This window comes from Topomyia yanbarensis, chromosome 2, assembly GCF_030247195.1.
Source record: "Topomyia yanbarensis strain Yona2022 chromosome 2, ASM3024719v1, whole genome shotgun sequence".
Taxonomy (NCBI): domain Eukaryota; kingdom Metazoa; phylum Arthropoda; class Insecta; order Diptera; family Culicidae; genus Topomyia; species Topomyia yanbarensis.
This window is the reverse complement of record NC_080671.1, coordinates 369,898,651-369,925,837: the sequence shown is the minus strand read 5'-3', so window position 1 is coordinate 369,925,837 and position 27,187 is coordinate 369,898,651. Positions and strand designations below refer to the sequence as shown.

The window sequence follows — 27,187 nt, the reverse complement described above, 5'->3', positions numbered from 1 at the left end:
TCATAACTTTTCAAATAGACGAGATAATAACTTTGTTACTTCAGCAAAAATATTTGCCATACAAAGTTCTAAAAGTGCTGCAAACAAATTATTTACGATAAATCAATGTATGAAGTGACAAATGAGAAATAGTGATTTTAAGTGGTCACGTTTTCAACGTTCAATCTCTTATGGTAAAATCAACCGAGAAATAGTCATTGAGTGTGATAATACCGAATGTCATGGCAATTCTATTGGATTTGTAAACGTTTTTGAAAGAACAATCTACCGTACATCTAAATAGTACAGTGGATTTACAGTAGTGTTTTTTTTTATTCATTTCGTTTATTTGATAGGCACAAATGCGTTAGCTTGGCGGTGCCGAATTCTTTTGTTTTTACATTTTGAATATCTTAAAACTAGGAGATTACAACGTTGAAATATTTTTTTTATAAAAGAGAAAAAATTTACAGCTATCTTAAGACTAGAAAAAAAAATCTATATATAAGAGAGGGAGCAAAGGATTTTTTTATGAAAAATTTTAAAACAAGGAATTCAATAGTAATAGTTTTTTAGGAAATATTTACAGTTATCTTAAAACTAACAACATAGTTTGGTACACAAAAGGGGGAACAAATGTTTATGAGAAAATTCACCGGTGTTTTAAAACTAGGGATACAATTCTATTTACAAGATGGGGGACAATAGTTTTAACAAAGAGGTAAAATTACAACTATCTTAAAACTAGGAATACAGAATACAAATTTGAACTTTTTTAGCGGAGACTTATGCTTGGTCAAGATATTCAGAGGGGGCTGTAGAAGCAGTTGTATCAAGGACAGGGGAGAGAAAGCGTAGATGGTGACCGGGAGAGAAGAGCAAAACTTGCAACTTTCGGGCAAACGGGAGATCAGCGAGACAAATTAGCGCCTCAGTCTAGTAGGTCGGATTGGCGGATGGTATTCTTCGGACCCGCGGGGAATCCTTCAAAAGTCATCGGACCTCGAGTCGCTCTCGCTTCAGTTTCCGTAGTGGTAAGTGCGACGGCGGTTACATAGTTGCAGTCTGGAGCTGATCAGTCCCAAAAGGCAGGAGAAAACTTCTAAAACGAGAAATAAAAAGAGAGGGGCTAAATTGGGATATTTATCGTTTTTATGAAAGTATAAATAAGGGACATATAGGGGAAATCACGATTTGCCAGCATATCTCGGACTGGGACATTGGGTGGTCTACCTCGGGCCCGAAGGGAATCCTTTAACTGAGACCTGGCGTCCAAATACCCGGCGCATACCCAGACAACGTGCTCGATGTCGTGATAGCCCTCGTCACAAGCGCACAGACTACTCTCCGCTTTACAGTAGTGTTAACTGCAAACTATCGTTAATTCTTAATCGGTCAACAAAAGTTATCTTAAGTAAATCCTTTTTGGTTTGGACTCAAAACGAGTGCTAGAAAGAAAATGTTTTAGTTCACGTCTTGTTATCTCAAAATAAAATCTTGAAACGAGTTTGTTATTCATAGCAGCGGAAATTAGTGTATGCTTTTCCAACATTTATGCAATGTTTGAAAGTATAAATTAATTATCGACAATAATGACGGCTGTGGGTAAGTTAAGGAAAGATTCTCTATTTTTAGTTACTTCAAAACAAATAAAAGTAAGAGGTCTGAAAATCGCTAACCGCGAACTGGTAAAATAACTTATAAAGCATAATTCCCTAGCATCTATATAATGCATGATGACGGTACTTGTTTTTTTGGCCACGTAATAGATAACTTTTATTTAGAGTTTACTATAGTACGCTATTAACACTATTCTGAATTCACGCTAACAAGTAGTTGTACGGAAAAATGTTGTGTTTTCAAACTGTCACATATTCAATAGATTGTCATTATAACACACATTGACTATTTCTCAGTTGATTTTACCATAAGAGATTGAGCGATGAAAACGTGACCTCTTAAAATCAATATTTTTCATTTGTCACTTCATACATTGATTTATCGTAAATAATTTGTTTGCAGCACTTTTAGAATTTGGCATGGCGAAGATTTTTGCTGAAGTAACAAAGTTATTATCTCGTCTATTTGAAAAGTTATGAACGATTTTTGTTGAAAAATACACCATTTTCAAAAATTAATTATTTATTTTACAGAAATAACTCTCCCGCAGTTTTTTTTCACCAAAACCTTCAGATTCACCAGAAAGTTCAGATCTTTCAAATGAAATTAAAAGATTGAAAATCGATTTGCAATGTTGGAAGATATATAGTTTTGAAAAAAAACCATTTTTGTTCTGCAAATCGCCTGTAACTATGCAAACAAAAGATATAGAAACTTCATTGCTTCGGCAAAAATGTGTATTTACAAAAGTTCTAAAAACCTCTAGAACAAGGTATTAGCGAGAAATTAACGCATACAAAGATATTAATAGAAAACCAATTTTTAAAGAGCCACCCCACCTTAAATATTGCAAAAATCATAGCTCATGAACCATTAGAGATAGCCACATAGTTTCTTAAGGAAAGTTGCTTCAATTTGATTGATTTATAACTTTGTAGAACATTATGTAGCTGAATTTTACATATCAAAGAAGTTGATACTTTGAACACCCTAACCACAAGGACCACCCTAATTCAACTAATATAAAAAAATCGGCAAGAAAGTACTAACAAAGTTTGCCGAAGATACTATATATCTAAAACTAACGGTTTAGACGCAAACAGTTTTGCCTTCCTAAATACAGCTTTGGGACCATAGTGCTATGGAGATTGCGTGGCTTCGCCGCATCTTCTTGAGTAGGTGTTCGCAACTAACATTTCCTTGCCTTTGGTGGTCGTAGGGACATGGCCCGGTTTGCAATGAACTATATTATTGTATAAAAAGATTTCACTATATCACCCACCTATGATGAGTGCGGTCGAGTTTGCTATGCTATGTTAGGACTTCAATTGAGCTGATGAAACGAAGCAACATTGCAGCCGGCGCGACAAAATGTCAAGAAGATTGCAAGGCGACAAGAAAAAAATCCACTTGGTTATTGTCTTTGATCTATCCCAATCGAAACAAGCAAATTTGTGATGTGATGTGATATTATTTACAAGCTTAACGACGTCCGCTAATATACTGTATATGTTCCGGTAATCAGACGAACTTCTTAACGTGTATGACAAACTCATGACTAGTGCTATATGAGTCAAAATCTCCCAAGTGTGCAAACAATTTCTAGTCGGTCGAGATTTTTCTGTAAAAAAAAAATTTATGGGTTCACAGCGATAAATAAAAATAAAATTTGAACAGTTTTTTGAAATTCGAATGATTTTCAAAATTATAACAATTTACCTTTTTAAGTTTTATTTATTTTCCCATTAAAATTAAAATTTTGCATGGCGGGAAAAAAGTTTAACTGCAAAAGTTATTAATTTTTATAAATAAATTGAAATAACGGAGATTTCTCAATCGATTTCCAATGTCATTTTGGCCCAATCTTGTTGTATATTTCATAATAAATTATATACAAAAATAAAAACATGAAAAATTCCAATGCGACAAAAGTTATTGGGTTTTTTGATTGACGCGCAACAAACGCCGCGCCTTTCGCGCTTGTCGTGCAGCCCGTGCCTTTTCGAGCGAGTTGCGAATAGTCTTAAATGGTAGCGATTGTGGTTTCGTTTTATTTCGGTATAGGCCGTAGCTCTTCTAAGCGCGCAATGATTGAATCTGTTTTTGAAAATATTTCCGTTTTAAACTTTTTCTGAAGCATTATATAGCTTACATGCAAGCGTGTAACAATAAAAAGATTGAGTGTTTCACAAATTTTGCCACTCAATATGTAGAATTTTGAAGAACTGGATATGTTCTTCAATTAACCCTTTGCGACGCAGTGGGACGTATACGTCCCACCAACTTCTCCTTTTAAGCTTTTATTGGATTTATAGTTAGCGTTAACATATAAATACGCATTCTTTCTTCTAATTAATTCTTAGGGATGTAAGGAGTACAACTAGCATAAAAAATTATGTGAATTTGTTAACTACTTATTAGTTATAAACAATTAAAACTCGAGAATTTCGTTTTTTTACAACAAATTCGGCTGTGTCTGAACTAAAAGTCCTAGAGATCTAAAAATGTGTTTGACATTGAACTAAATAATAGATTTCTTGTAGAATTTTTCGTAGGTTAGTTTTTTCGAAAAAAAATTCAAAATATACAAAAATGGAGTTTATTATTATGTTGGTCTATAAAAGATTCTGAGAGACAGGGATAACTTCTCAACTAGCAAAAAAATAGATTACTTGGTTTTTGAGGTCGCCGATTACGATTCTGATAACATAATTGGAAAATTCAGAATGGCGGTTGCACAATGGCAGCCATTTTTTTTCGAAATTTGCGAATTTTGTTACAATGAGCGTAAAACTTTGTTCACGAGAATTTTTGGGGTCACTGATTACGATTCTGATGTCGGAATCATAATCATCGATCCCGAAAACCTCCTTGTAAGATGTTTTAGGCTAATATAAAAAAAACATTAAATTTATTCAAGCACAGTCGCCATATTGGATCTTACAACAAAATCTTGGAATTTCACATTTTCGACCTTTGAATCAGAATCAGCGAAAACCTACATAAATCTAAAAATATCAGCATTAACAATGAAAAAAATCGCGTCGCGAAGGGTTAATGGTGGCCATTTGAGTGTTGCATTGAATGGTGTAATATTTTTTTATATACGACGACTCGTTGTGGAGTTGAGAGCTTTAATAGTGAAAAAAGTAAAATAATGCTCGAAAACATATTTTTAGGATCACGATCACATTATTTCGAAACTGTCAACTTTGAATGTTTAGTATCTTTGAAGAATATTACAATGCAAAGCAGCGCCTAAACTAATAAAATAATTTTGACGGTCAATCTTAGAAGTGATTAAAAAAAAATTACTCTTCAAATAAATTTAGTTTGAGATGTAAAGTCTTTGGCAAAATTTTCGAAAGTTCTGTTTCAAACAACTTTATTACGAAGCGGGCATTGTGTAGTCGGATATATATTATATATCCGAGAATGACGTCATCGGAAAAATCAATACAGCCAATCAGAGCCATGGAAGGGAGACATCACGAGCGCTTAGCCGCTGAATGCCTAGACCTACCGTCGTCCCCACCCCCAGCGGTAATAGTGATAAAATGCAGCACTCATCGCAGCGTATCGTCAACAGTCCTGATTGCTACTGCTGTTCTTTACGACTCGACGTTCGATACGAGAATGATCTCGCTCGAGGAATGGTATTCTTTAAATAGTCGAGGATGACGTCATTCATAGAAGCGTAGTGTGCTGGGTGCTCAAATCTGTCGTACGAGACGTTACAAGCACGATGTTACTTGTCTGGCGAAAGAACAACAACTGATTCAAACAGGCACGCGGCACATTTCTTTATAACTTTTCGTGTTCGTTTGAATCACTAAGGTGTTCCCTATCGTCGGCTCTGCCGGAGATAGATTGACTGATGTATGGGAGTTTTCATCAGGGTTGCCAAAATTAAGTCTGTATTTTTGTCCTAAAATATCTTTTCATTTGTATTTACTCCTCGAAAAATCTGTGTTTATATCTGTATCGAATCAGTTGAGTCGTTTAACCTTTTGCTGGATTATCTATCGAAGATATTAATTCCTGTGGTTTAAATCAGTCAAGCAAAAACATTTTCATAAAGAAACACTACAAATCGTTCTGATATTTTACATCCAGGAACTTTAACTTTATCGAACTTGCACAATGGAAAAATAATTTTCTTCATTTAATTACTTCTGTTGATATATAGTGTTATATACGTTGAGTTGACCAATGTAGCTGTCAAATTTGCGGACAAAAAATTGAGAAATAACAAAGTCACAGAGCATTACAATTAACGTTTCTGGAAGTAGACTTCAGTCAGCCGTTTGCTGGGTGCTAACCTGAGTGTGTTACAAACCTTTCAGAGTGAGTGACCACTCTCAAAAATGAATATATATTTAAATATAGAGGGCTAAGCTAAGAGACAGAGAGGAAATATTACTGAAACTAAAAAAAATATTTCTAAAAATAGTTTTTGTAACATCATTTTTCAATAATCTGTAAATCTGTGCATACAGATTCTTGGTCTCAAAATGGCTGAAAAATCTGTATAAATACAGATTATTATGTATTATTGGTAACCCTGTATATTACTTTCAGCATTGCTCGGGCGAGCTCATTCTCTGGTCGAACGTCGGAGCGGAGACAATAGCAGTAGCCGACAAATATATTTAAGTTATGCAGTGCGCTGTGTACTGCTTTGCACACCACAACTGAAGAGTTACGGTACTCAGTGTCAGTGCTAGGTCAGTATGCCGTTGCGATGAATCTAGTACCGCATTGCTTTTTGCGACCCTAGTTTTAAACTGACAAAAACAAATCGACGGTTCTCTAATTTGGAAAGCCGATTGTTTTGAGCTTCGTGGAACACCTTGAAATTCGGTGTTTTTACACCGGTACACAGTGGTTGGAAACGCCAAAAACGTGAACTTAATTCTCTAGAGGCCAAACCATCGAATATATTCACAGGGTGTATTTGGAGAAATTATTCATATGAATGTTTCCCAAAATCTGATAATAATTTAAACTAAGCGTGGCTTACTATGATCGAACTAAAAAAATTAACTTTTTATACTGACGAGGTAGAAAGTTTGTGACTTCGACAAAGTTTTAGAAATGCTCATGGTGAAGAATTTTGTTGACGAACGTGAGCTTGTAGGATTAAAGGTTATCGATTTATAAGGCGTTTTCTATGGCAACCCCCTTAAATCTAGATTTGTTAATATAACTTTTTCATTGTGACTTCTCGTGCAAACTATGTTCAAGACAAATGTGTAAGTATCAAAGCTACATAATTTTGTCGAAGACTGTATGTAAAAATACTCATTTGTTACAATGTTAAAAAAGGCACTTTTTAACTGTCTAAACTATGCACAATAAAGTTAAGAAGGTTTGGTGCGTGGCACTCTAGAACCCTATGAATGGGGTAAGCTTACTTTATCATGTTTTTTGACTTTTTCCATGCAAAAATCAGCCAAAAAATTTGTTTTATTTTGTTCCGTAAAATTTTGTGGTATGACATCCTTTTGTAGGCATTAAATTCATTATGACATGTCTATTTGAGCATATAGTAGTTTGGGATCTCTAATTATATTAAAAACTTTACATTTTTGCTCCCACGTTTATAAAATCTGAAATATTCAGGTATAAGTGAAAATAATACTTGTAATTGAGTATCAAACCAAGAATTTCAAAAACTGGGGCAAAAAACATAAACAATTTTTTTTGCTGATTTTTGTATGGAAAAGAACAAAAAACATGATAAAGCAAGCTTACCCTAGCTTTATTTTCCATAGTTTAGACAATTAAAAAAGTGCCTGTTTGTGCATTTTGGTTTGCACCTTTCTTTCTTATAGGTAGTTGAAGTTAGTGTAAAAAGTTGTAAAAATCCTCAATAACTTTGAAACAAATGAATATTTTTACACAGTCTTCGACAAAATTATGTAGCTTTGATACCTACACATTTGTCTTGAACATAGTTTTCACGAGAAGTCACAAAGAAAAAAGTTATATCAAAAAAGATTTAAGGGGGTTGCCATAGAAAACACCTTATAAATCGATAACCTTTAATCCTACAAGCTCATGTTCTTCAACAAAATTCTCCACTATGAGCATTTCTAAAACTTTGTCGAAGACACCAACTTTCTACCTTATCAGTATAAAAAGTTAAATTTTTTAGTTCGATCATAGTAAGCCATGCCTAATTTCAATTATTATCAGATTGTAGGGAATATTCATATGAACAATTCCTCCAAAGACACCCTGTGAATATATTCGATGGTTTGGCCTCAAGTGAATTAAGTTCACGTTTTTGTCGTTTCCGACCACTGTGCGGCACACTCTCTTGCTTATTTAGATTTATTTGGGTACTCGTTCCGCATAAAAGATTAAAATTTGTGCGTATCGAAAATGTTTAGCCCTAGTTAGCTCAACCCATATCGTATCCCTACCAATTGGGGCCGTACACAAATGGCGTAGCTTTTTTCGGCTAATTCGACCCCTCCCTCCCTCTCGTAGCATTTTGTCACAATATCCCCCCTCGTCACACATCGTCACAAATTTGCTACACCCCTCTACCCCCTAAAGTGCTACGTCATTTATGCATGGCCCCTGGCACCGTACTGGCTGTTGTTTAAAACGGTATACATTGATCGAAATGGTAAAGCGAAAATCGCAGCGTGTCTAAAACATTCGCTAATTTTAAGTCATTTAAACTTTACGAAAGAAATATATTGTAATTTAATTTAACCTTATCGACTCTACAAAAGTAGGTTTCAAAGCAATTGTTTAAATACGCAATTTTTTTTTAAATAAATGCATATCATATGCATGGTTTCGCACAGTCTAAGTAGTTCTTTTTAGTTCTTTTTATATCCAAACACATAAAATATGTGCACGTTTCGTTGGCATCAAATAACTCAATTGATGTTTGACAACACGATTGTCAACGACTACTCGACAAAATGAATACTTTGTCCGACCATAACCGTGAAGAGAGTAAACGTGCGATATTTCGATTATTGTATCGATTTTGTGGGCTCTTTTTTCGGCAAATTTAAGACTACGAGAAACGAAAGCAATGAAATTGAAAGATAGGTATTCTAGAGCGAATCAGTTATAAAAATAACCCGGAAAACTAGGACTAGGCAGGCTCATATGGCCATGATCGAAAGAAAATGTGAAGAGTCTTCTGCTAAGTAGGAGTTGGGCGTTGCACCGCATGGTCGTTGATAGAACATAACTCATCATCATGTTTTAGCGCCGACGCCGCGAATTATATTGCACACTACATTTTCAATGTCGCCGTGGTCGTGTCCTACACACAACCCTTAATTTTTTCTTCTTCTAATAAATTTCAGTGGGGGAGCGAGGGAATACCTTAACTACCTAACCCATTCCCCGCCCATCTGGCTACTTGCCTGCTGATCTTCTGCGATAATTTGCATGAATATTTTCGATTCTATTTATGTAAGCAACATATATATTGAATCAGAACCATTATTCTTTAACTTTCGTGAAACGTTTTTCTCGATGACGAGGCTTTAATAGTTCTGTGCATTTAAGATATGAATTCAATACACTATGTTCAGTGAATGTTACATACATTGTTCATGTATGTTTGACTAGTTCATGGCCATAGAGTTGCCATCGTTGGTATTAATTGAAAAAGACATGGCTATATTTGACACCATTTATTGATTGCCTCTACGAAGTATATTATTGACTACCTAAAAGAATCGTTAAATTGGCTGCCGTTCTCTGCCGAGATTTCCATCATTCTTTCTACATAATTAACTTTCAAAGCGCGATGCTTTATGAATGCATATTAACCCAATAAAACAATTATGAAGGGGACGTTCGATCACGTTCATGAAAACGACTGATTAAATGAAAAAATTAAGTATCGAAAAACCTAAATGTCATGCAGAAACTAACCATACCGGGTACAGCCGCTTTTAGTTACGTAGCTTATCGTTAACAATAATATAAAATATATTCTTTAGTTGGAATAGCCTTAGCACAACGAAAAAGAACTACTTAGAATTTTAGTTTAATCGGATTAAGGAGTGGGGTACAGCGGTCAAAGGTCGAACCGTGATATATCACCCAAGGGACCCTTTCAAGCTTCAGAAATTGTATTTGTGATTTCAAGTGTCTCGAAATGATAAAATTGTCAAAATCCAAACACCATTAGAATCTTAATTTGAAAATAGGTGATTTTTTTCAAAAAATGGTATTTTTTCAAGATGACATCTGGCTTATTTGGATTAAAAATTAAATACATGCATTACTTCCATATTCACATATGGTTCAAGCATGTCTCAAAATTTTCTTGTTTTATTGCTAATTTTGTGAATAACTAGTACTATAGTACCACGACTGGTGCACTAACCCTGCCCGCTTAGAATTAAACAGAAATATAAAATTTTAATCTCCGGTCATCTAAATCATCCAAAATAATAGCCATATTCATACAGAAGCGTAAAATTCTTCTTGATTCACCATGTTTATATTTGAACAATGTACCAATCCAGTTCGTATAGAGAGTCTCGCTGTTATTTTAACATCACGTCTAGAATGGGATGCTCATATAAACATACAGTGCGGAAAAATTTATGGAACTCTCAAACGTTTATGCTTGACAACTAGACACCTTGACGTTCAAACTAAATTGAATTTGTCCAAAACTCTAATACTACCGCATTTTTGTATGGAGATGTTTTTTACAGCAATGCAAACATGACAGCACTGAATACACTCAGGGTAGCCTTGAATTCGTGTGTTCGATACATATATAATCTTTCAAGATATTCAAGAGTATCGCATCTTCAATCGTCACTGCTTGGTTGTAGTTTTTCGAAAATCTATATATTTCGCTCATGTGTCACGTTATTCGGAATCATAAATATACAAAAACCCCATTATCTGTACGAAAAGTTGAGACCTCTACACAGTAACATATCAAAAAGCTTCATTATACCAAACAACAGCTCTGCTCACTACAGTCAATCATTATTTGTAAAAAGTGTTAACAGATGGAATGGTCTGCCTGTAGCCATTAAGACTTGTAGAACCAAAAGCAAATTTAAACTAGAATTACTAGCCAAATTAAATTGTACCTAATTATACTACTACTACCATAGCTGTTTTCCGATTGAGAGCAACGAACAGTAGCAAAAGAATAATTCAGTTTTTGATTCCACTTGTAACATTAAAAAAGGCATTAGCCTTACGTTACATCATTGCGAATAAATAAATAAATAAATGGGTTGAAATTTTGTTCCAAACAAAAGTATGTTAGAATATTCTTTTATATCAAAAATGGTATATTTAGCATGCCGTCAGGCAAAAGTTTCGTATATTTCGTTTCGCACAACCAACGGCTGTACTTGGTTAATTGTCAGTACGCTATGTCTAACATGGTGAAATTGTAGGGTGTAGACATTGATCATCTTTAGCTCCATTTGTAAATTTGATATTTTTTCCACTTCTCCCACAGGTGATTTTTAGGGACATTTCGAAATTTAAACAGGAATAGAGTTTGACACACACTTTCTACTTTGATCGTCACTCATTTTTGTTCACTTTCAACGCAGTAGGTTGGAGCACGATATTTTGCTTCTGCGTGTTAGACAAAGCGATACACGGGTAGAATTATCTGTTTTAGCGGTGGAGCAGTTTTTTGCTTTTGTTGTAAGTAAGGCGAGAAGGTAGCAGATGCAACTCGTCATACTAGTTTAAAAATCTAAACTCAAAAAGATTTTATGTTTATATAAGTTCGTCGAGAAATTTTTTAATAATAGCTTTTATGCTTTTTTTTTGGAAAAACAATATGACTTGTTAGTGTAGGAGTCAGTTTTGATGCGCTGTTGGAATATGCAGTAACTGACAAAAATAAAGAAACCGAACGCAGTAATAAGAAATCAGACGCAAATAAAACAACTGCGAATACATTGGGCCACCGACTGCTGGTGCTGGTGGCTGAATTGAACTGATTTGATTTCCTTATTTCGCACATAACAATTGGGTTCTTATAGATATCACAAACATCTTTAGTGAGGCCAAAAATTACTGTTCTATCTAAACACAATACATTTTAGGCGAAAAAATAATTTAACGTGCTATAAAAACACAAATATTCAATGAATATTTATTTCAATTACCGGTTAATTGAGATCAGTCTACCTTCTCATCTCGCTCAGAGTCGAAGCTAAAAATCGTTCCGCTATTGATACACGGCAAAAACTAGCCCCACTGTAGCCGAATTGTGCTGCTATTGGTTTTGAGAAAAGACCAGCTATTCGAGAAGTGAAACAATTGCTAAAAGTACAGAAGGTGCTTAATCTGGCAGAAGCTAATACCCTGCAATTGCATCGTATAAAATATTAACAAGGCACAGTCATTCGTTTTGTGAAACAACGCTCCAACGAATGCAGCAACGATAACTACAGCATCTCCGGTAGACAGGTGCGTTAACATGATTTATCTCCGCCCACTCCTGACATGGTGATAAAAAACCTGTTTTAATCCACCTAGCGGTGCAATTGTGCCTTTCTCATTTCTCTAAACTATGGCACGGAGGTTTTTTATGTTCAACATAATTGTGGAAATGTCCATTACATTCTTAGTACACTTTGCACTTATACACAATGACATGTCAGCCACGAACTTGATGAGCTACGTGTCGACGGTGAAACACTTGAAACAAAAAATATCATACTCCATTAGCCTAATCAGCATTAGATCAATGTTATCTGCTTGCTAACTCATTTTGTCATGCGGGGATGGGTATGTGAGGAGGGCGAAAGTCCCATGAACGAACGACTCCCCAGCTTAAATTGGTATGCTTTGTAATATAGTGGTGGTTTAAAGATGATGGGGTTGAAAGGGAGGGGTATGAGGTGGTGGTCTGAGGGGTGATTTAAGGAGATTTTTAAAGGAGGGGAGTGAACAGTAGAGGGGGGGTGTAACCCCTCTCCGTAAACCATCAACAACGCCCCTGTTAAAATCCAGAAACCTTAAGCGAGTCGAAAAAAAAATTTGGCCGGGATTAGGTTGACGTTTTTCAGAGTGATTTCTATATGAGAAAGGCAAAAATGTGCAAAATCCAAAAAAGTGAATCTTCGTCAATTTTTTTTCGTGTTTGCATCAAATATGACGTTTTATGCACCTTGAATACATTTAGCATCAAAAATAAAAATTCTATTTTTAATTTTTCCTATAGTTTTTATGAGAAATTTCTGTGTGGCCGCACTCTGAAACCCGTAATTCCGGAACCAGAATTCCGATCGATCCAAAATTCAATAGCAGCCGATGGGAAGGTTGCACCTTTCATTTGAGACTAAGTTTGGGTAAATCGGTCCAGCCATCTCTGAGAAAAATGAGTGACATTATTTGACACATACGCACATACATACACACACACATACACACACACATACACACATACATACACACATACACACACACATACAGACTTTTTCCGATCTCGACGAACTGAGTCGAATGGTATATGACACTCGGCCCTCCGGGCCGGGATTAGGTTGACGTTTTTCAGAGTGATTCCATAACCTTTCTATATGAGAAAGGCAAAAATATGTCAAGATACGTAGAAGTGGATTGCTCAACTTTCAGAAACATTTTCCCGGGTGTTTCTAACTGCTCCTGTGGTGAGAATGCTAGTGAACAAACAAATTCCTGTTTACATAAATATTTTATGCAGATCAACCGAAAATGTAACGTCTTATCAGACAACACTGGTTATGCACGTAGAGTAGATTCCTATGCGCGAATGCTGCAAAAAACACTGCACCTCTGAAAACATTGTACAGTAGTAGCTTAGAAAAGTCCGCCTGCTATAACCGTAAAAAGTAGATCGTTATCTTATGGCAAACCACAAAAAGCGACCAAACCAAGATTTAAGGGTCTGGCAGGAACAAGTAATCACTCAATAAAAATCGCGCTCAGTGTCACCAAATCAACAAGCGGTACCACCAATAAAGAAGCAAACGCAGAAGAGGACGGATACGTCCGTGCGCTTGCAATCATGTTTGGCGCTGTATTGCACGTATTCCGTCGATTAAAACAATAAAAACTCTTTTTTATCTAGTACATAAAGTAGACAACTCCCTTAAGAACGTTTGTTTTAACGAAAGTAAAATATCAAATAACGTTCTGGTATCCACAATAGGAGTTCGAATTCTCAAGTTAATAAATTAAAATGTCTTTCAATTTTTTCCGCTTTCATCATATCACTATTTGATAAAGTGAATAATTACAAAGAAATTAAAATCACTATTTTTATTGCTCTTTTGTGAATACCGGACGTTTTCGCCCATCTTGTGGGTAAAACCGCGGGCCTCCAAAATACAATCCGGGCCCCTAGGCAATTGCCCCGGCTGACCCTCCCCCCCTCTCATCGGGCCTGCACATGAAAAGTGTTCCTTCCTCGGAAACTGATATTAAATTTCATCCCGATCCGACTTCCGCTTTCGGAGTTACGGGTTGTGGAGTGCAGTCACATAAAAAATTCCGATACAAACCGATACTCCGATGAAAGCAAAAAAGGTAGAAATTTTGCTAAAATCGGTGCCAAATAGCTTGCATTTGCAGTTCTTGGTTATTGATGGCCAACCGAAGTCACTTTGACTACATTGACCACCATAAACGATCCCGGAAGTGACCGGGAAAGATGACCATATTTAAAAATTATCAAACCAACATCAGTTTCCCGGAAATTATTGGGACGAGTTTCACAAGTTTAGTCCCAAATGAAAGGTATATTATCCCCATAGACGTGTATGAGATTTCGTACTGATCGCTTATATCGCTTCCGGAAATGACGAATTTTGCGCCAACTCGAACAAATGTTGGCAGCACCCTCTCAGATTTTAGTGAAACTTTCTGTACATGAGAACTTTGTTACAAAAGGCCACTTTGTTTATCCAAAAATGATCTAGACTGTCTTTTGAAAAGGGTCAAACTTTTTTTACCATTTTTTTCAAATGGCTATAGTCTAAAAATGACAAATTCTACAAAAAAAAACGTTGTAGGAGTGATTTTCACAAAATTAGTCAAATTTTTGAATAAAAATATTGAAAAAACTCTGCATTGACTCCTACACTGAAAAAAGTCGATTTTAAAAATTTAAAACCGGTTTACAAAAAAAACATTTTTGATTTGGATGAAATTTTGTTGCAAATAGGTAATTAGGTTCCCTAATAGATAGGCCAAAAATTCAAGTTGGGCACTTCCAAGGAAAAAAAGTTATTTGAACAAAACATTTCCTTGACCAAACTGAATTTTTTTTCAGTATATTTTTATCGAAAACTAAACCAATGAAAGTCATAATCATCTCAAAATCCATTTTCCCAACTGCTAGTTGCCTGATACATGCCAAAAGTATCAGTAACAAATTTGGTATATATTCATAACAAACTTCAATGAATACTGGAAGATTGCAAGACTTGAAGACTGCAGTTCATTAGTTCCTTTGATAAACTTTTTTATTTTATGTCTGATGGAACAGCAGCACAATACAAAAATAAAAAAAACTTTGCAAGCTTGTGTAGATTCCAGTCAAAGTATGAGCGCAGAATGGCATTTTGTTGCAGCATCCCATGAAAAAGGACCCTATGATGGCATTTATGGCACTCTCGTGCGAATGGCAAAAAAGCCAGTTTTGCTCGCGACTATGGAAATACCATAACAAGTCCCCGAGAGTTATATAACTAGGCACTTGTTCTGATAAAAGTATTACAAAATTAATTTTCTGCTATATACCGTAAACCGGGGTGACATTGATCAATTTTCGAAGTAATCATTGCATATGTTTAGACGCAACACATTTTTTTCAAATTTAATATTTTTAAACCATGTACTGATGTCTGGAGAACAAGATTGGATGGTTTTACCTAAAATTGTCCGCTTACAGCTATTTTTCCAAAAATGATTTCAAGTTGAAGTCCGTTTTCGTATTCCGGGGTGACTTCGATAACCTGCATGTTCAAACACATTAAGTTATTGATGTCAATGTTTTTCATTCAAATGTTTGTTTAAACTAATTCTGGAAAGATACTCATTGTTAAATAGATGTTAATTGGTATTATACAAAGTATTTCAATGTACTGCAAAATTCGAGTAACCAAAATTTATAATCGTATAATTTGTGTTCAATAAAATAAATAAAAGATTCTGAAAACTTTTAAAACTGCTAAAATTGTTTTATTTCAGTGCTTTATCAATATACAAAAAGTTTCATCCATTTTAACACGTTGGAATATTGAACAATAAACAAATGTTGCGAATTTTAGTTTAAAATAATTTGAAATAATTGCCTAGTTTCACAAAAAAAAGTATTTAAAATAAACAAACTCTTAAAACTAAATTTGGCGCATCCCAATCTAAAGAAAAATAAAAACTCACTTGTAATTTATTACACTCGCTCAAATCTGAGATTTATTTGTTTTATAAAAAATAGACACTATACGAAGCTTTGTAAAAATAAGGTAAAGTCCAACTTCGGTTTTTTTGTAACTTTTGTACCCAAAAACTGAACAATATACTCAAAAAGTATAACAAATCAGTATTTTATAAGTTTAGAGTAAAAATTATTTCAAATTAAAATGATTCGGTAGACTATTCTGGTTTAATAAGCGATCTATGAAAAAAGTTTCGAGTGATCAAAGTCTCCCCGGTGATCAAAGTCACCCCGGTTTACGGTATTCACTGAACGGTACAACAAAATGTCAGAAGAACTCTAAGAGCTGTATAATAACGCCAAAACAATATCTGGAACTCAAAATATCCACAGTTTTATGCCTATTCCTGGGGACAAAGCAGAGACGAAAAGGTATTCTAATTCAGAAGATGAACCAAAAATATTTTCCTTGTATAGAAATAATACAAAATAGCAAGCATGAAGATAGTTTTAAGACAAATGTAATATATAAAAACAAATAAATTATTATGTAAAATTCAATACATAATGTTGTGGTGGTTATTTCTTTCTCTAATTCTTCCTCAGCACTAAACAAGAAAATAAAAAAGTAATATTGGAATATTTGTTTAACGACATAAACTCTTTTCAATGGGATTCTTGATTAAGGGGTTACATACCTTTTAGTGATAAAAATGTCAATAAAGTTTGAATTTACGTAAAGGAATAAAGCAATGATTTCATTACATCAAACTTATAATATTTTGGTAGTACATTTTTCAGTAAAATAAACAAGCATACGTTTATAAAAATAAATTGATAATTGGCGGAATTATGGCTTTATCCACGAAACCCTTTTTTTATTTCAGAGGTTTGCAGTGATCACGATTGGAGACCAAAAGATCATCTAAAATCCCAAAACTCAAAAAATTTCATTAGTATCTGAGTATACCTCGTACCTTAACGATTAGTTAAGGTTAGTTTTTAGAAAAAAATATATCTGTTTTAAGCTCTAAAAATTGTATTAAAGAATTCTTATCCATGAAACAAAAATTTATGTATAAAAAAAGAATCGTTAAAGTATGAGAAAAAATAATTACGATCCATTGAAAAACAAGTTAAGAAAATTGATTGAGTAGTTTTTCGGCAATCGTGATCACGGAAGAACCATTTTAAGTAACACGACATTTCGAGATAATCGAGTTTAAAATTTCAAATTACCACTGCTCTTGGTAGAGGAAGCGCGCTTGGAAGCGCTGTAACTTTCGATCTATTTCTCGAATCTTTATAAAAATTTGGGAAAACATTCACATGGAGTTGAACTTTCAGATAAAGTAATAAAAAAATTGATTTCATGAAAAAAGAAAAAGTAGTTGACCCCTTAATAAAAATATGCTGCGTTGCTAAATTAGGCAATATCTTCTCACAAACTGAGTTTTATTGGATTCTGAGATGATTATGACTTTCATTACTTTAGTTTTCGATAGAAATTTACTGAAAAAAATTGAGTTTGGGCAAGGAAAAGTTTTTTTCAAGTAACTTTTTTTCTTCAAAAGTGCTAAACTTGAATTTTTGACGGTAGGTTGGGAACATAATTATCTATCTTTAAACAAAATTTCAACCAAATCAAAAATGGGTTTTTATTTTGTAAATCGATTTTGAATTTTTAAAATCGATTTTTTTTTTCAGTATAGCAGTCAATGAAGAATTTTTTCAATATTTTTATTCGAAAATTTGACTAATTTTGTAAAAACTACTCCTACAACATTTTTTTGTAGGATTTGTTATTTTTAGACTATACCCAAGCAACCAAAAGTGAGCATAAGGGAGCTGCATAAGCTTCCCGTTTTAAGTAATTTTGCGATACGTTTTGTGTACTAATAGCGGCTTAAGCAGCTTTCAAGTTCCATTGAAGCTTAAGCAGCCTGAAAGTTCGCTAAGAAGTTTATGTGAACTTTAAAGTGTGCTTTTTAAGTATTATCCGAACTTCTGGTTGCTTGGGTAGCCATTTGAAAAAAAAAAAATAGTAAAAAAAGTTTGACCCTTGTCAAAAGGCAGTTTAGATTATTTTTGGAAAAACAAAATATGCAAAGTGGCTTTTTGTGACAAAGTCTTCATGTACAGAAAGTTTTATTGGAATCTGAGAGGGTGCTGCCAACTCTGAATACGATTTGGCGCGAAATTCGTCAAATATAGTCTGAACCGTCCGGTCACATGAAATTCTCTGCCAGAACTCAAATTTTTATTTCAAAGGGGAGACTCCATGAAATTTAGAAATCGAATTCGTATTTTTGATGCCAAACATCTTTAAAATGTATGAAACCTCGAAATTTTATGCAGCCTCGCAAAAAAAAATTTCTAAAAACTCCTGAATATTCATTTTTTTAATTAGAAAAAATTGTAACTTGTAAATTAATAATAATAATCAAATTCAATTCGTCGATGCACTGTAGGCTTTCTTGTAACAGATAACATAGTTTTAGGATTTTTAGGGTCTGTTTTTCTAACAACTAACTAAGTTCTAACTACATTCATTTTCCAGTGACTATCTCAAGTCATCATCAGAATTAATACATTTATGAACTAATTTTTAAGCTCCTCCCGAAACAACTTGAAACGGGCCTGAAAGCCTCCATGAAAAGTTTGCAATTTGCATAGAATTAAATTAAAAAAATATTGATACTCGATAAACATAGACCCGAATACGCAACCGAGGTTTGGTTTCGTGTTTCAATTCACTCTCGTGCACCGGTGAACGGAAATCTAAACCAAATCGAACGCCTTATGTAGAAATTGCAAACAGAAACGCGACATTGGTGAACCGCGCCGGTATACCTACTACCGGTTCTAGTTCCTCCTTGGGGTTTAATAGGTGTTTAAATGGTCGAATGCTACGAATTAGTCAATTTGCTGATCAATTTCAATTGCCCCATCAAAAGTTCAGATTTCCGTTAGTCTAGTTTTGAAACTCTAGAATTAATCCTTTCATGGTCAACTTTTTTTTCCTAACGCAAATAAGGTTGCAACATAATGTTTTCTTGAGAATGATGGCGTCAGGAAACACGAAATTCCTTTTTACATACAGGGTGTTTGGTTCAAGAGTAATAATCTCTCGAGGGGTGATTTAGTGTCATATTTGGAGAGAAAAATCGTTCTACACATACCATCAAATCTCAACCGTTACAGAGTTATTGAACTTTTTGTGTAAAAAAACTTGTTTATCTTAAAACACCTCTAACTCAAAAAGTATACCTTCTATTTTAAATCTTTTAGTGCCATTCGAAAGGTGAGAAAATTTTCTATTGAATATTGTTCTCATATTTGATAATATTGTTTTCATATCAGATAATTAGTTTTAATTACCTTTTAGTTGTAAAGCAGCTAAAAGTTAGTGTTTTTGATGAGGTTTTTGTTAATTTTCTCAAAATGATGAAATATGATTATAGCAATATCTATTATCCAAAAGTTGGGTTTGAGGATGATTCATAATTTGTTCTTCAACATAATATTCCTATATCTTCTCGTTTCCTTGTAATTTCACTTCTAAACTTTTCCTGTAATTGAATTGCAAGTTCTTAAAAAACTCTAATCTAAAAATATGCTTTATATCGCTTCATTGGAAAGCTGAGAAAATTTCCTTTCGATGTATGTACAGATATCTTTTAGTTAAGTGTACTACATGATTTTTTACTAGCAAAATAACTCAAAATTTTTGGTGATTTTTGTAATTATTCTTATTATTAACCAACTAAATTTATCGTCACTATTGTTCATTTGGTGTCCCTTATTATTCTCTACAACTTTTTATTTGACACTTTATCCCTATCGCTTTTCATTTCGCTGCAATTTAATAGTTAACACAGCATGGCCTCATCACAAAATGCAGTGGGTTCGAAATCGTTGTTTTTGCAAATGAAACGAGAAGATAAAAATGATTTTGCTTCGAAACTAAAAGAGATAATTGAATGGAGTCAAAGGAAGAATTGTAGAACTTGCTGAGATGCATTAATTCCATGATAATAATGGTGAAGTTTATTATTTACTATTTTAAGAAAATAACGAAAATGCTAATAATAACACTAACTTTAAACTAACTAACTTCGAAAAGAATACTAAATTCACTTAACTGAAAGGTATTAATACATCTTTCTCTGCAAAATTTTCCTGGATTTCGAATAAAAATAAGAATAGGTACAATAAGTTCCATACTTTTCAATAAGAGCTAGTATTAGTGAATATGAGATAAAAATATCCAAGTTCAATAACCCAAACACATGAAAACAAGACAAGATAAGTGTATCATGTCAAAGAACAAATTATACAACTTTTCAAGACTAACAATTTGAATTATTAAAATAGTGATGTTAACTATTAATATTTTCGCGAAGCGAACGAAAAATCGATCAAAATTGTTAAATTTTAAATAAATTACTGTGAAAAGATTACTTAACCTCATTAGCTGAAACATTTGAGGACATTTTTCAGTGGAAAATTTTCTCACCTATCCAATGGATCTAAAAGATTTGAAATACAAAGTATATTTTTTGAGTTAGAGCTATTTTAAGACAAATAAGTTTTTAACACAAAAACTTCAATAACTTAGCAACGGTTGAGATTTCATGGTATGTGTAGAACGATTTTTTTCTCCAAATATGACAGTCAATCATCCCTCGAGAGGTTCTTAACCATGAACCAAACACCCTGTATACAGTGGTGGAAAATATAATAGGTGTGACCATACCATAGTGTGGTATATGCATTTTATTTTACTTTTTATTTGCTATTTCATGTTTCTGTTCTGTCTTAATCCAGACTATGGGCCGAGGTAAGCATTGCACCTCCGTTAAGCGACGACTGATAAAAAAAACTTCGTAATGAAGGAAAAACTTTTAAAGAAATCTCAGAAACTATCGGATGCTTACAGAATATGGTTACAAATGCCTTAAAATACCGGAAAGCTCTAGAATCTCGAGAAAGAAAATGGAAAACTAACGCTAGGGATGACCGTCAAGTTTTGAAAATAGTGAAAAAGGATCCTTTTGTGACGTCTACAGCAATTAAAAAAGAACTGCAACTGAATGTGACAACTAGAACAATCCGAAATCGTTTAATTGATTCTAAACTCCGTGCTCGTGCTGTCAGAAAAACTCCATTTGTGTCAGAGAAGAATCGCAAGAAAAGACTCCTTTTTGCTAAAAAAACATCTGGAGAATCTTAAACAGCTGGGGACCGGTTTTTTAAAAACGTTTTGTGGAGTGATGAATCCAAGGCAAATTTGTTCGGAGCAGATAGCAAACATTACGTTAGGCGTCCCAGAAACTGCCAATTCTCTCCACAATACACAGTTAAAACTGTCAAGCACGGCGGAGGGTGCATTATGGTATGAGGATGTTTTTCGTGGTATGGCGTTGGACCACTTTTCTGGATAAAGTCAATAATGACCCAAATAGAGTATATTGGTATCTTGGAGGAAGTAATGTTACCCTATGCAGAGGAAGATATGCCATTGAAGTGGACATTTCAACAAGATAACGATCCAAAACACACATAAACAAGGTGAAGCAGTAGTTCATAGACAAAAAATTAATGTTTTGGATTGGCCAGCACAATCGCCGGACCTCAACCCAATTGAAAACCTTTGGCACGAGGTCAAGAACAAAATAGCGAATAAAAAACATAAAAACAAAGATGAATTGTGGAGAGCGATTCAAGAAGCTTGGTATGCAATTCCGGTAGAAACGTGTCGGAATCTTGTCGATTCTATGGAAAGGCGTTGCGAAGCTGTGCTGAAAAGTAATGGATTTCCGACTAAATACTGAGCTACGAAACTTGATTAGGTATTAATTCCCCCATTTGATACAATTTAATCATCTTTTCCAGTGATTTTTTTATTTGCACCTATTATTTTTTCCACCTGTGAAATTTAAATTTACATTTATATCCATGTATTACTTTTAAAAATATTTCAGTTTCCCACTAAATATTAAGACATGTATTGCTAATAAATCTGAGTTACATTGAATCAAAAAAATATCACTCATTCTTATAAAAATATTGTTTTTTCCGAAATAATTCATTCACACCTATTATATTTTCCACCAATGTAGATAGGGAGTACCTACCTTCGCAGTGTTAGAGGGTACTTAATTTATACCTTCCAATAATTTTCAATAATATTGCAAACTAACGAAGATATATTAAAATTTCATTTTGCGTTATCAACGTAAACTATCCCTGGCAGCACTGCTCCATCGGAATCCAATCAGACTAACTGCATTGATCTAATACGTATGCCTGTTAGTGCTCAAATGAAAAGTAATAGTTACCTTTATCACTCTTACTTGTTTTTATGAGTTAATCTTGGCTAAACCAAAAATTATAGCTGTTAAAAATAGTTGAACATGAAAGGGTTAACAAACAAGCCTACTTGTTTTTCAACAAATATTCTAGTTCTTAGTTAAATTTTGAACATAAAATTTATACAACAGTTTTCAATTCTATATATCAAGAAATACATTTTTTTTTCTAAGAAGCGAATTACCATTAGACCGGCAACAATTTTGACTTTTTTTTCGGAACATTGCTAATTCAAATGGTAATTGCATACACAAATCATATGCAAAATATGAGCTTTGTCCGATAGCTCTAGTTCAGCAACAAGAGGTTTAAAGTTTCTATAGTACTATATATATGGAAACTCGGAAATAAAAACTTAAAATCCAATAAAAATTCCACAGTAACTCTGTGTACCTCAAAACTTATGGTCGCGTAGCTTATTTTATAACGAACAACTTTGATGAAGATTGCAAATTGCAACCGATTAAGCATGAGCGAGAAAGAGAGGCAACACATAAATTTATATTACAATATTTAGTGTTTCTGTTGCCTATTTTTCATATACAAACTTGAAAACTCTTGTGAGTAAGCTAGAGTTTTCGGTTATAGCTCATATTTGACAAAAGGTATGAGAAGCCAATTACCGTTTGATTTAACAGTGTTCCGAAAAAAAGTCAAAATTGTTGCCTGTCCAGTGACCATCAATAATAAAAAGAAATATTTTCGGAAAAATTGCCAACCGATCCAGTTTTAGTACCTACATTTCGCTAGGTTTGATATAAGAATTAAACTTTAGTACACAATTTTACGGTTCAGAATATTTGTTAATTTTTTTGAGCTTAGAATATTCCTTGTTTCATCAGTATTGATTGTTATAATTTCAAATAAAGTAAATACATAAATTGGTAACCAGAATTTAAAGATTTTTCGACTCTTCAGGATTCTTTAATTTGATTATTTTTGAGTGATAAATTTTTTTATAGATGATTGGCTGGATATGCGAAATCAAATTCCTCTTCAGTGCATAAGAAAAGGTGAACAATCATTTTATCTTAGTGTGTTGGAATTTGAATTAAATGCCTATTGCCTGCGCCGTAACCTAACCGTTTAAGTCTAACCGAGCCTCGAAGGATGCGTTCAATGTTCAACACACTTTACCTGATTTCACCGCAACCTTGCACAGTAACCATTAACAATTCTATTGACCTCACATTCAATCATTGAATCGAAGACCATGCATTATGCCTTGGCATTGTTCAAAACAAAGAGAATAGAATAACAAAGAGACCATTTAGAATTTTAATATAGACGAAAGCAATAACGAGAACTGTCAAACGTTCAGAAACATTTATGGGGTGGTGTTGTAATTTATTTGAGTTTCTTAAAATTCTCTTTAAAGGATATTATAATATTTTTAATGAAACAAAGCCAAGTCATTCGTGATTTGAGCAATGACAGAGCTTCATGGAACTGGTAGCAATTCGCTAGTTTCATAATTTTCACTTGACTCTTTGATAGTTTAATAATTATAAAACTAAATGTTCACTGAAAAAATAAAATAGAAAAAAAGCACCTACATTCCGCTATCAGCAATCCTCCCGGAACTCGCAGGAAATAGTACACGTACGGTTTATCCATACTGGCAGGACTCGTCAGTACCTTCTGGATCAGATCCGGATGCGTCGGGCAGACGGTTACGATCGGTCCAAAGCACAGCTTAAAAACGCGCTTATTATCCTTGAATGCCCGCGTCAAACTGGCGAAAATTTCGTACGAATTCTTCTGCGCAAACTCAAGCCCGTTCCCGAAAAACGGTGTCCACGGTTGCACTGCCGGAATCTTATCGCCAAACCCGAACCGATACCTGCAGTACAGGTAAAGCGCTAGCCAAACCCCGCCGATTAGTGCGATCGTAATCATGCTGCCGGGTTGTTCCTGGGACCGATAGACGGGAAATAAATTGAAGACCACCGATCTTACTGATCCTGAAATGAACCGTTAGTACCAACGCGTTCGAAGCTCGACCCAGCACTGATCGTGGCGTGATAGCCTGACTGTCGGAACAGCTGTGAAAATGGTTGGCCGTCAAAAAAAGGAAAACAAACTAGAAAATACTCTCAGCACGATATTATGCTACCCAGCACCAGCGCCAGCGCGATGCACGTGCTGCTGTGAGAGAGAGCTCGAGAGCTGCACACAGAAACAGCCGGAAAAAAGATCATTTTCCGCCGGCAATGGGCCGTTCAGCTATGTGCATTGCGCGAAGTTACCATTTGTAGTGTTGAGACCTTCTTGCAGAAACTAGATGTTGCCTATTTAAAGGCGCATTGTTCGTTCGTATAAGGGTAAATCAAGTTGTTGTTGGGTTTACTTTGTCTCGGAAATCGATTTCCTCATTGGATTGTTTTACAGTTTTTTTTTCTGTTTTAGACATTATGAGAAAAAGTGTGATAGTGATTCAGAATATTGTTTTATACGGTTGCGGGGTACAGGTATATTTCATAACAATGTGTAGTGGCTAAGCATTATCCCTGGAAGGACCCGTACACTAGTTATTATACATTCTTACGTAATATCGTGTAACGGGAATGAAATATAACGTCATGTAGAAAATTATACTTTCCACATGAAAAGAAAACTATTTCACGTTCGCTCCATGATCGATTTGTATAGCAAACAATTTGAACGATAGTCATGGTCAAAGACGGATAATTTATGTGGACCTTGAATTGAAGTGTTTTCCAGCAGTAGGAAATGTTCTAGTCAACATGATAGACGGCTTAACTGCCGACGGTGGTGATGGTGAACTTACAACAGTTTCTTGACCCTTGCTGGTACAGTATTCTGTTCAGGGGCGTTAGCCGCCTTAGAAGTTGTAGACTGTTGATAACTTTCGTGTTGTACATAAGGCAATGAGAAATAACGTGTGGTGAATTTTATTCGAGAGATTTCTTTTTCACCTTCAACAGTAACAAGAAAAAACTAAATGTCAAAATAAACTATTCAGTCAGTAAACTTTTTAGTTATTTTTTTGGTAAATTTCTAATGACAACAATAAAAAAATACTTGTTCAGTAATTCGAAACCGAATTACGACGAATATCCAGTTAAAGTCCCTTAATTTCATAAGCGTTTTTACTATTTAATAAGTAAATTATAATGCAAAATTCGAGAATAGGAAATTTTAAAGATTTTAAATGATGTTTGTTTGAATTAAAGCTAGATTGAAAGACTTATTTTATATTATTTATTACTACTCGTATTTTTGAATTGAATCTACTCCTGAAATTTTTCTCCAGCTGTGGTAAAATTGTTCATTCGTAGTAATGAACTCAGAATAAAAGAAAAAAATGTTTGCCGCTGAGCCGACAAGATACTTTCAAAACAATAATCGCTCGGCAAAAAATTCGAAATAACAACGGAAATAATGTTCCATAGCTATTTCCGTACTTTTCCAATCGATTACGCCAATTCCGTCGTTGTTGGGAAACTTTCCCCGGATGTAGAGCGTAGGGTCTTCCGTTGCTTGGGGAATGGGATCATCAGCCTGAAATAAACATTGTGAACATTTACATTATTTTAATCTATTATTTTAAAAAATTATATACTTGTATCCATTCCACCATTCTTATCAACGGATTATCTTTTGATTGGTTTGTGTTTCGACTTCTCTTCATTCCCCAGCTAGGGGTTTTCAAGCGAATGATTCCCAGTGTTCTGATGTCATCTGTTATAAATAAGAAAAAATGATTCATGTCATCTCATTACGAGTAAATATCACTATTCGTAATAAGCTTCAACAAATCTGGATAGGCGCGCAGAACTTTTGTTTGCATTAAATTGAATTCCATCCAAAAATCAGGTGCATTCGGAAATATACTTTGGAATTCAAGTGTTATCTGAAATATAAATTTATAATTGTTTTGATTTTTATATAATATAAACAAACCATTACTCCATCAAAGCTAGCAGTCACCGGATATTCCCGCGAATATTGATCGAAAAAGCCGTTTTTGCGGTACACATCGCGATCGGTAAATGTTTCAACCCACAATTCTATTATTCGTGCTCGTGTGTTTGGACCAGGGTGACTGAATTTTAGCTCAGTAATCTGTAGCCACGAAGAAAAAAAATAATATTGGACCATATTTGAATTCAATTGATTTACCATACCTTGAATATTAACTGTGTCAACGATAATATCTTGTTACATGCTATGTTCAGTTGCTGCTGACTGCTCGAGGCCTTTCTTAATTCTTTTGATGATTCAGTCATTCGATTTACGCACAAGCTATTCTTGAAAACTTTGTCGATGTTGATAATCTGGGAAACAAAAAAAAATCACGTTGAATATATACTGTGGAACTAAAATTAGCTTTTTTACCTTTTCAACTTTGATTCCTCTGTAGGGATTATTTTGGTCTTCAGTTTTCATCATTATTTTCGCTCTTGATTCACTCTCTTCGTCTGTATCATCACTGTTATTCTCTAATCCTCTTAGTTCTCCTATTTTGATTTCTTCGATCACTTCATCAACATTAGGTTCGATCAATGCTTTCTTCTGAATTCGTTGGATTGTCTTGACCAGTTTAGTTTTTCATTTGTAAACGTTAAAGGTCTTGCTCGTTCATTTCCATAAAAATGTATATCGTCTATGCCCTCTGACACTAGAAAAGTAAACAATGTAAGCGTCAATCGAGAAGGCTACAATTTCGAAAGAATTCTGACAGAATTCTGCATCAGAAAGAATTCCGGAAGACGCTGCAGTGAGCCTCGCTCTCCTCTTCCGCTGTGGCGGAGAGCAATGCTCGTTCGGCTTATCCACTACAGTGAG

At 34.4% G+C, this 27,187-nt stretch overlaps 1 protein-coding gene across 1 annotated transcript in view; it reads right to left on the bottom strand.

Annotated features, from left to right (window-relative positions):
* Positions 1-24,370, bottom strand: part of LOC131684500 (cytochrome P450 4c21-like) — a 78,131-nt gene extending 53,761 nt beyond the window's left edge. Inside the window, exon 1 of the mRNA XM_058967434.1 lies at positions 23,932-24,370. Coding sequence (XP_058823417.1) covers positions 23,932-24,274 — 343 coding nt within the window. The 5' untranslated portion in view covers positions 24,275-24,370. The remainder of the gene's footprint in view (positions 1-23,931) is intronic.
* Between the last annotated feature and the right edge of the window lie 2,817 nt (positions 24,371-27,187).